Source organism: Hypomesus transpacificus, chromosome 1, assembly GCF_021917145.1.
Source record: "Hypomesus transpacificus isolate Combined female chromosome 1, fHypTra1, whole genome shotgun sequence".
NCBI classification, from domain to species: domain Eukaryota; kingdom Metazoa; phylum Chordata; class Actinopteri; order Osmeriformes; family Osmeridae; genus Hypomesus; species Hypomesus transpacificus.
The window spans coordinates 12,118,405-12,128,677 of NC_061060.1; the positions used below are offsets into that span (position 1 = coordinate 12,118,405).

The 10,273-nt window shown below is 43.5% G+C and overlaps 1 protein-coding gene across 1 annotated transcript; it reads left to right on the forward strand.

Moving 5' to 3' along the window:
• Positions 1–6,173: 6,173 nt before the first annotated feature.
• Positions 6,174–9,129, forward strand: arsia (arylsulfatase family, member Ia). The gene is made up of 2 exons (XM_047021040.1): positions 6,174–6,712; positions 7,352–9,129. Exons 1-2 carry the CDS (start codon positions 6,399–6,401, stop codon positions 8,748–8,750), a joined length of 1,713 nt encoding a protein of 570 aa, XP_046876996.1. The 5' UTR covers positions 6,174–6,398; the 3' UTR covers positions 8,751–9,129.
• The last annotated feature ends 1,144 nt before the right edge of the window (positions 9,130–10,273 follow it).

Here is a 10,273-nt window from a genome sequence, read left to right on the forward strand (position 1 = left end):
TTTGACCTATACTCATCGTTCCGCAAAGGCACGGAGGCATTGTGGGATCTGTAGTGTGAGAAACACCCTGCAAACTCACTTGTCCTTGATTCTGGCCTGTATTCTCTTAACCTCCGTAAATGTCTCAGTTATAAATGTAAACAAAAAGTATATATATAACATCATGAATATTCATTCATATTTCGAAACAAGTCAAAACCATTTATTGATTTATTTTCAGTTCGTTTTTGAAAAAGCAGGCTGGAAATGAGAGCTGAGCCTGAGCTGTGTTCACTGGTCATTATGATCCTGAATTAACTACTGTGAGGGTATCCAGTCCACCCATACAAAGCTCCTTTCTCTTTGTAAGGCCTTCCCTGTATGAAATGCTTTGCGTTGAGGGAAGCAACAAAAATAAAAGCCCCAATCACACTTCCTGTTTAAGAGCATGAAAACAAACCTATGTGAACAGACGATGTCTATATAATCCGGGAGAGTGCAAAAAGACCCTCCCTATTGAGTTATGTATTTATGGAACAAGATATCTGAACACCACAAAAAACTTAAAAGACAATTTTTTCTGTTTAAAACTTCCCTTCACATGTGTCCAGAAACCATCCTCAGTTTTTTTATGCATTGATTTAACCCTATTGTTCTGACACAACATCAATTCTTATGGTTTTTCTCTGGTTAACAGTGATGTTTCCTGTTCATTCTTTATGTCAGTAATTTCACACAATCAGCTGCAGTAAAAGAAGTTGAGGGTTGATTTAAAATGTGTGTGTGAGCGGGGAGGAGGAGGAGGGGGGGGGCAATGGAATCAATTCAAAGCTACCATCTCTGCTGAAACCTCACCTGTCTCTCACTTGAGATTTATTTGAGTTTCATCCACTACTTGTTTCATCTGCTATGTGATGAATTGGTATTTCTAATGCTGGGTGATTCCGTTGTGTGATTTATTTGTGTTTCTCCTGTGGGTTTTTGGAACAGCCTCATCAGCTGTTCTCAGCATCGTAGCAGGATCAACATCCCGAAGACACAAGGAGGAAAAAGTATTGATCCAGTTACAAATCAAACAGACAAAAATAACTATTTTGCCATTGTGGTTTAACAGGCAGATATGTTTGGTTAAGGTTGGACGGAGAGTAAAAGTTCTGGAACTATGATGCCTCGGGGTTGGTATAAAAGATTTGGGTGCTTATGTGGTGAAGTCTTTAAAGACAGTTAGTCGAAACAGACCACCTGGAAGTGAATGTGAGAGCCAGAGGAGGTGGTGAGGTGGTTTCCTGGGGTCAACCTGGGGGAGATTGTCAGGTAAGAAGAAGGTCATTAGAAGCATGTGGCTGAAAGAACCCCTTTCACAAGAGTCGAACCAGGAAAGGAAAGCATTGACTCAACACCAAAACTTAGTGGGTTTTAATGAGTTGGTCTTACCAAGCTTGATTTTACACCTTCCAGGACAAGATTTTGCACACACACACACACACACTGTGGTGCAAATTTTACTTAACAGCAGACTCAACTCCAACTCTCAGGGTTTTGATGGAAGGGACCACCAAAGTTTAATGGTAGAATAAAATGTTGCAAAATTAGAAATAGAATACTTCCTCTGTTCATTTTTACTGGTCATCATCTACTGTACTGCACCTTCATTTTTTTACCCAGGGAAACTTTCCTTTCCAGGGGCTGGGTTCCTAAGAAACAGGCAGCAGGGTCAGCTGTTTATTCAGACCAGCCTTGTTAATGGCTGGTCTGAATATTTCACAGAAATAAACACACCTTCTACATTCCTTAAAGCCAGCCTCTGACATGTGTGCACCAGTGCTCTCTATTCTATAGGTAATTAACTGCAGCTTAAACCACAATTGGTTTCTTGTCACTAATATTTCAGAATCTGTCATTATGTAGAAAGTTGCAAAAATCGAACATCGAAGGGAGTCAGATGGCTGAGCGGTGAGGGAGTCGGGCTAGTAATCAGAAGGTTGCCGGATCGATTTCCCGCCGTGCCAAATGACGCTGTGTCCTTGGGCAAGGCACTTCACCCTACTTGCCTCGGGGGGAATGTCCCTGTACTTACAGTAAGTCGCTCTGGATAAGAGCGTCTGCTAAATGACTAAATGTAAATTTAAATGTACATCAAAACCCAATTTTCATCCAGTGGAAAAACAGATCAAACTGCTTTTCTGCAATTTCTCAGGAAGAAAAAAAAGAAAAAGAAAAAAAGAAAGAGCAAGAAAGGTAGGAGGAGAGGAACCAGACAGAGTAAATGAGAGAGAGGGGCGGTAGAGGGAGGCGGGTAAAAGTGAAAAAAGGGAGTGAGAACATGCAGGTTTACTGGAAGGCGTGCGTCGATTAGAAAGGAGGTAGTGTTCAAGGTGAGACGCACACCAACCATATTCAATAACAGAGCCTCTTCCTGCGCCAAACTCTACATCTGGTGCTGACCAGCACAGAAGCAGCAGCACGTCTCACAACTGAACTGCCGTTTCATCTCATTATTGCTGTGGCACATCGGAGGAAGTGCAGAAAAGTCCAGAAACGTACAAAAATATTATTTTTGCGTAGGATGCTAATAGGATAGTGTATGCGTTTGTGTTAGACTGGCATATAGCCTACGTTTAAGGTGCATTTAACTGACAAAATATTTGTTGTCAGTCAGACTAACTCAGATAGGGTAACTATTGGCATATGCTCTAACGTTTTATCTGACCGGAAAATAAATATCCGTCAGTTCAAAAGTAGGCCTAAATAGAAACATGATGTCGATGGATTATAGCGGCTAACGCCAGTGTTTCCATGTGTTAGCAACAAGTGTATGAAGTTGTGCGCTCCCTGGTGAAACCGTTGTGAGTCTGTATTCTGGAAATGTAGCCTGTTTTGTTAGTCAAACTGTACATTTAAGAATCAGCCAGAGATTATTGTGAATGGACATTTATATATTTTTATTTTGTTTTCTATGTCAGTGTCCTGAGCCCACTGCCGTATGTTCTTTGGAAACATTTTGTTTTAATTATTTTGTTTTGGCCTTTCTGTCAGATTGCCGAACGCAGCTAGGGTACCCTGTTTTTTTTTTCATTGTCTTTCAGTGAAATATGAAATCTTTGATTAAAAAGTAATTATGAAGTCGTAAAGGATATTGTAAAGGGTTGTTGTTATTTTTTACTAAAACACAGATGACATTGTTTGACAAACAAACAAGAACCAGATTATGTTCTCAATGTTGAAAAAGGAACATGGCATCAGTAACGATAAAAAAATGTTTCGATGTTTTGATTGATTACCAGGAGTCACAATATCCTACGGAAATATATTAAACAGGAGTATCTAATTCAGGCATAGCCAAATGAAACCAAAGCTGAGTTGCCAAATTTATTATGTGTTTGCTGCATAGCAAACTGGGCTCTGACTTCTGTGCATCCTCTTAACCTTGTGTGCCAATGACTAGGTCACTGGGTTGTGTATCCTTCAACACATTAAAAGGGTCTGAGAATGTGATTTAGTAGAACACTACCTGACATGGTGTATCGTTGTTTCCAGTGCCTCACCTGTAAATGGGTCCGAAACCTTGATCTTTTTACCCCACACTTAGTGAATTATAAATCCTGGCACTGGCATTTACAGCGACCCTCATTTTGACATTGTGTCAACATCAAATTAAAACATACAAATTCATTAAAAAAGTATACTGTATATGTGCTGCTGTTTGGGGCTTGTAAGGTTGCCTTATGGGAGTATTGTAAAGTTAGTTATGTTCCAAACTTACAATCATTAAGCAGACAGTTGGTGTCCCAAATATAGAAGACATCTCAAAAGAACTGACTAACTGACAATAAATGAGTGCCTCTGAAACAGAATATTGATCATTGTATACTTTATTTGTACAGTTAGTTATTTTATTCCCCTGGCATATCAGAGTTAGGCCTGCAGTCACTACCAATACAGACATCCACCAAGAAGATTCCCTGGAGAAACAGTCTCACATTGATGTCATGAAAATTACTCCAATGTCTCTCTGATGGTTTATATGCTGAGTTCTTATTTGCAAATGTATTTAGCACAGGATCTGTGTTAAGCCACTTCCTGATCTTCGTAACCCTGTATGAGAAAGGGAAGTAACTGGTGGTGTTGGTGTAGCTTTTGCGATGACACATCTCTATCCAGGGCCCTGATCCCCTCACTTGAAGAAAGCTCAGTAACCCTAAGTCAACAAACATGGAAAGCGTAAACCCCAGGTGCAGCTCACTCCCTTTTCTCCCTCTTTCTCCCGCCGTGACCTGCCTTCCACTGCGACGCTCATGAATGACTAGCACAGCCCACCTTGGCTACAGAGTAAACCTAACAAGCCCTGTGCCCTTCGAGGAGGTCCCTACATTCCCCCACGAGTCTGCCCTAACTTTTTCCCAAGAACTACAATCACCATCTGCCAGTTCTGCTCTTTTATAGCCAAAAAAGGTTCACTGTACCACCCAAATTATACATTTGCTGTTGCCTTTTTCCCAGTGACTTGTAGTGGTTTTAGTACAGTTTTGCTAAAACTGTTTAGAAGCTTCACTGTAAAGTTTTTCTCTTTTTTATTTCCCTTTTCAATACCGTTTAATGTTGTTGTTTAAGTACTAGTCTAGGGAGTCAGGTGGCTGAGCGGGGAGAGCATCGGGCTAGTAATCTGAAGGTTGCCAGTTCGATTCCCGGCCGGTGCACGGACGTTGTGTCCTTGGGCAAGGAACTTCACCCTACTTGCCTCGGGGAGAATGTCCCTGTACTTACTGTAAGTCGCTCTTATGAGCGTCTGCTAAATGACTAAACGTAAATGTAAACTAGTCAGCCCATTTCAGTCAATCAAGAGGAAATCTGAAATGTTGCCAAAAAGCCGTAGGCAAAAATCCTTTTACACATACAGGATCACTAAAGACTCAGTCAAGGTGATTTCCTGCCTGGTCGAGTGGCTCTTTGACGGTGGCCAGCTAGTAGATGTTATCATGAGTGCATGTGTGTAAGGCCGGTGTCTTAGACTCTGGTCCCCCTCAGACCTCAAGTTCAAGTTCAAGTTCAAGTCTTTTATTTGTCAGGTGCACAGAGCAACACAAGGTTAGACTGGGCACTGAAATTCTTAAGACAAGACAACGCAAGCACTTGGCATAACATAACATATAAGTACACAGAACAAATTTACATCTATGCTGAGCTTAGATAAGTGAACTTCCTAAATATACAGATAGCAATAAATAAACGACTATACTAACCCTAACACTAAAACTTCCTAAATTACAGATAACAATAAATAGTACGCTATACTAACCCTAATACCAAAAAAAAAAAAAAAAAACCTGTTACAACCCTATAAACTAATCTAACCTAAATGGAGTACAGTGCAGTAGTGCAAATTTACAGATCAGTGACTTTGTCAATGACCAAACAGGAGCCTGGTGGCGAGGTACAGTAGTGCAATGTTACTGAAAGAGCAACCAGTAGCTGAAAGTGACAGTGTATAAGTGACTAGTGTGCAGTAAAAATGTCCATATCAGTGTCCATTGAGAAGCCTGATGACCCTTGGGTAGAAACTGTTGTCCAGTTTGCGTGTGCGCGACCGGATGCTGCGGTAACGCCTGCCAGAAGGCAACGGGGTACCTGAAGGCAACTCTCCCTAAAAAGAAGGAAGAAAGAAAGAGTGTCTGTGAACCCAGAGCTCAGAACACTGTCTCTGATTGTGCCTACAAGAGGCCCCATAACTGCCCCTTGAATCCCCCCAATAAATGTTTTTATATGTTAGGCCCTCTTACTTGCAGTCTTGGTAACAAAGTCAGTATCATCCTTAGAGAATACCAGTATTAATGCATTTTCTATAGAGGCACATACTAAAATACAGTTTAAAACATACATGCGTGAAACAGCAATGCAAGTAGTTGAACAGAACACAATATTAACTGCAAACCCATGTGGCCCGTTGTTGGGATCTGCGATTAATGGAGTCCATTACTTCAATTCCACTGAGCAAATGTATGCCAGAATTAGTAGGCGTGTGTGTCTGTTTATATGACAAAGAGAGACTGTGGTAGGCTATATACAGCATATGAGGGGAGCTATGGGGTTCCTGTTTCAATGAACCAGTGCAAGTCAATCGGGCGGGGTTAATACGACCACTGGGGAAAGAGAAACGCTTTCTAAGGAGTTGAAACATTCTACCCACGTAAGCAAAGGAGGTAGTTGCGCGCGTGATAACCAAGCATCATTACCTGCGCGAGAAGAGCTGGACACACCAGTGCAGTCGATGGACCTCTGATGTCACACAACATAACGTACTTAGTTGACAGTGGAAATACATTTGCGTCATGCTTTCATCATTTACGAAGACACCGCGTTATACAATAGTAATATATTTTCCCATGGGTAGGTTATAGGCGAACATTCAACCGCGCGCAATAATGGCAGCGTCAGCTTTAACAGGATTCTCCGTGGTCAGTTTGCTCAGCCTCGGTTACCTGTCGTGGGACTGGGTGAGCCCAAATCAAGTCGAGAACAAACCCGTACCGAACTTTGGAGACCAGTTACCGGTACCACAGCCACCACATATCATCTTTATAATGACGGATGACCAGGGTTTCAACGACATCGGTTACCACGGCTCTGACATCAGGACGCCAACACTGGACAAGCTTGCCGCAGATGGAGTGAAGCTGGAAAATTATTACATCCAACCCATTTGTACTCCTTCCCGCAGTCAGCTAATCACTGGCAGGTAAATGTGCATCTTACTACAGAATACTTGATTCATATGATTAATTATGAATATATTATTTTACATTTGTCAACAGTGGCGGTCCTGGCACATTTGGCGCCCCGGTGCAAGAGGCACGGTTTGCACCCTCCCCCCGGGATCGCCAACCTGCCCCCCCCTCCCCCCTTACCGGGGCGCAAACCAAAACGCGGACAAATGACGCATCGTTGTTGGTGCCCTCTGCTGGTAGTGTGTTTAAATCTCAAGGATAGCTGGAGGGTTCAGTTACGTAATTTTATGCACTTGGGAAATTGGTTCGCCTTTGCCTAAAACCGCTACTGTTTGTCAGACTGGGATTCCGCTTGTCACCCACCCACATTACTGGTCAATTACAAGGACTTAGGTTGTTCATAAGTTGCCTATTTGTTTGACAAGTCTACATTAAGTTTGACTCAAATTATGTAGGCCAAATATAGGCTCAATTTTTATGTTTAATCTTTTGTTAATCAAATGGAATTTTCTCCTTAAAAAAGAGTCTACTGCTTCTTTGGGCCAGACTGTTACTCATTTACCAAAAATATAGTTATTATTGCTTTTGCGCCAACAATGACATTCTTCAGTTACTACATCCACCACAGCTTGTTGGCTTACTGTCCCTAGGTACCAGATCCACACTGGCCTCCAGCACTCTATCATCCGGCCCCGGCAGCCCAACTGCCTGCCTCTGGACCAGGTCACCCTGCCCCACAGGCTCCAGGAGGCTGGTTACGCCACACACATGGTGGGCAAGTGGCACCTGGGCTTCTACAAGAAAGAGTGCTTGCCCACTCGTCGTGGCTTCGACACGTACTTTGGCTCGCTGACGGGCAGCGTCGACTACTACACCTACGCTTCCTGCGACGGCCTAGGAGTGTGTGGCTTCGACCTCCACGAGGGCGAGACAGTGGCGTGGGGACAAGGGGGAAAGTACTCCACCCACCTGTACACCCAGAGGGTGAGGAAGATCCTGGCGTCCCACGACCCCCAGGCCCAGCCGCTCTTCATCTTCCTGTCCTTCCAGGCGGTCCACACCCCCCTGCAGTCTCCACGGGAGTACATCTATCCCTACCGGTCGCTAGGCAACGTGGCACGCAGGAAGTACGCAGCCATGGTGTCGGCCGTGGATGAGGCGGTGCGTAACGTGACCTACGCCCTGCGCAAGTACGGCTACTACCAGAACAGCGTTATCATATTTTCCACTGACAACGGCGGCCAGCCGTTCTCAGGAGGTAGCAACTGGCCGCTGAGGGGCCGAAAAGGCACCTACTGGGAGGGCGGAGTGAGGGGACTGGGGTTCGTCCACAGCCCCTTGTTGAGGAGAAAGAAGAGGGTGAGCAAGGCGCTGGTTCACATCACTGACTGGTACCCCACCCTGGTGGGTCTGGCTGGAGGCAACATGTCCCTGTCGGATGGGCTGGACGGTTACAACATGTGGGGGGCGATTAGCGAGGGGAAGGAGTCACCCCGGCAGGAGATCCTCCACAACATCGACCCTCTGTACAACCTGGCGCGCAGCGGATCCTGGCAGGGAGGCTTTGGGATCTGGAACACGGCGGTCCAGGCCTCCATCCGAGCAGGAGACTGGAAGCTCCTGACAGGAGACCCTGGCTACGGAGACTGGACGCCCCCGCAGATGCTCCCGGGTTTCCCTGGTGGCTGGTGGAACCTGGAGCGCCACATCCAGCCGCAGAAGTCCGTCTGGCTGTTCAACATCTCAGGCGATCCCTACGAACGCTACGACCAGGCTGAGAAGCGACCAGATGTGGTCAAAGAGCTGCTAGCCAGGTTAGCGTTCTATAACCGCACCGCAGTGCCGGTGCGGTATCCCGCCGAGGACCCGAGGGCCAACCCGGAGCTGAACGGGGGGGCGTGGGGACCCTGGGTGGGGGACGAGGATGAAGATAACTGGGACGGAGTCTACCACAAGAAAAGTAAGGACAGCAAGAAGAAATATAATCTGTCCAAAACCAGGTCATTCTTCAGAAAACTCAATACCAGGATCATGTCCAACAGAATATGATGAGGATTTTGAATGTTAAAACATAACTTTTGTTTACAGAATAAATTGTTACTTTTTTACATCATAGAATTAGAAATCTTACAGGTGATGCTTTGATTTACCGTTTACAGTTGGTCTGTGTGTGTTTCATGATGAACATTTGATAGCTATTTTTAATATGAAGACAAGAGGTGACTACCTCGTTCCCTTGATGGTGTTATACTGAAATATTTACTCTTTTGATTTAATAAAGCTATTTGGATAACCCTTCCATCCATTCTTAAGGTATGTTATCCTTATTAATTTTTACTGTATATTCAGAGTAGTGTGTACTGTCATCTTGGTCTCTCTCTCCTACTGTCCCCCTCTTTCCCTTTCTGCCGAAACGTCTCTTGCCTAAATTTGTAAGTTGAAGAGGTCCAATTACTTTTTGGGCAAATGATGAATGTATACAGTGTCTGCTGTATGCCCTCTCATTTGAAATGAAGAAAAACTGAATTTGTGTTTTTTAGTAGAAACCCAGTAAACAGGTCAAATTGTCTCTAGTCGACAAATCCGGTGGACTCACTCAGGATAGTAGAAGGCTCTTGATGCCAAAAGCAAAAGTGTAGTACTACCACATTCATTTGATGACATACATAAATCCAATTAATGGAGAAATGTATTGGGAAACCTTAATGTCTCATAACAATATACAGAACATATATTGTATACAGTATTCCTAGAGTACCCTTATGTGTGTTTGTGTGTGAAGACCTAATATCAAACCATTATAGGACTTGTCAAATAAAGCTGAGAGATACTGAATGATGAGAAATAACCCTTTCCACCTAAACATACTGAGACAGAAAGGATGAGTGAGAGGACTTCAGAAAACACATGTTTAGGTTTCTAATAAAACATACAAATGTATGCAATTACACAAATAAAAACTGGAAAGAAGGAGATTCAAAGAAGGTGTCACAACAGTGCCTTCTGAGCCAGTTACCTTTCACCTTAACAGAAATATTTGTACACATCTGACTGATACATTTTTATCTCAGGCAGTTAACATATATTGTATGTACACAGGGGACAAATACATAATGAGTGAGTTGATTCCAGCACTATTGCAGAAGCAGACATCAGGTACACAAACACAGAGAGTGTATGTCGTTGTCCTATCTACATAGAGCCCAGCAAAGGAAATGGGCTTTATTGCTGACAAACTGTCATGATGTAGCCTACTGTATTTTATGGAGGAAGTGTTTTCTCCCAAAATAGTCTATCGTCTGCCAAACAACTGTACAATTGAAGTAAAATGGTCTGAGATGGTTATCAGTCAGCTTAATTAAGTATACAGTATTTACTTAATTCACCCAACTGGTGATCGACTAGGTCTTTGTGTATGAATCTCGTTCATTTTTAATGTGACTGTTGCACAGTACTGAGCCTATGCAATAGTCACATGAAAAATCTATGACCCCCCTCAAGTCATTCCCCTCCCGATCAATGGATTAAGCGGATAGTCCATCCATAGTATGGACCAGTTTGTTGTCGTCAAC

What these genes read in the sequence shown, in the direction of transcription:
- arsia (XM_047021040.1), top strand. Translation starts at nt 6,399, where the DNA reads ATGGCAGCGTCAGCTTTAACAGGATTCTCCGTGGTCAGTTTGCTCAGC. An exon ending in AGTCAGCTAATCACTGGCAG is followed by an intron (nt 6,713 to 7,351) that starts GTAAATGTGCAT and finishes TACTGTCCCTAG; the next exon opens with GTACCAGATCCACACTGGCC.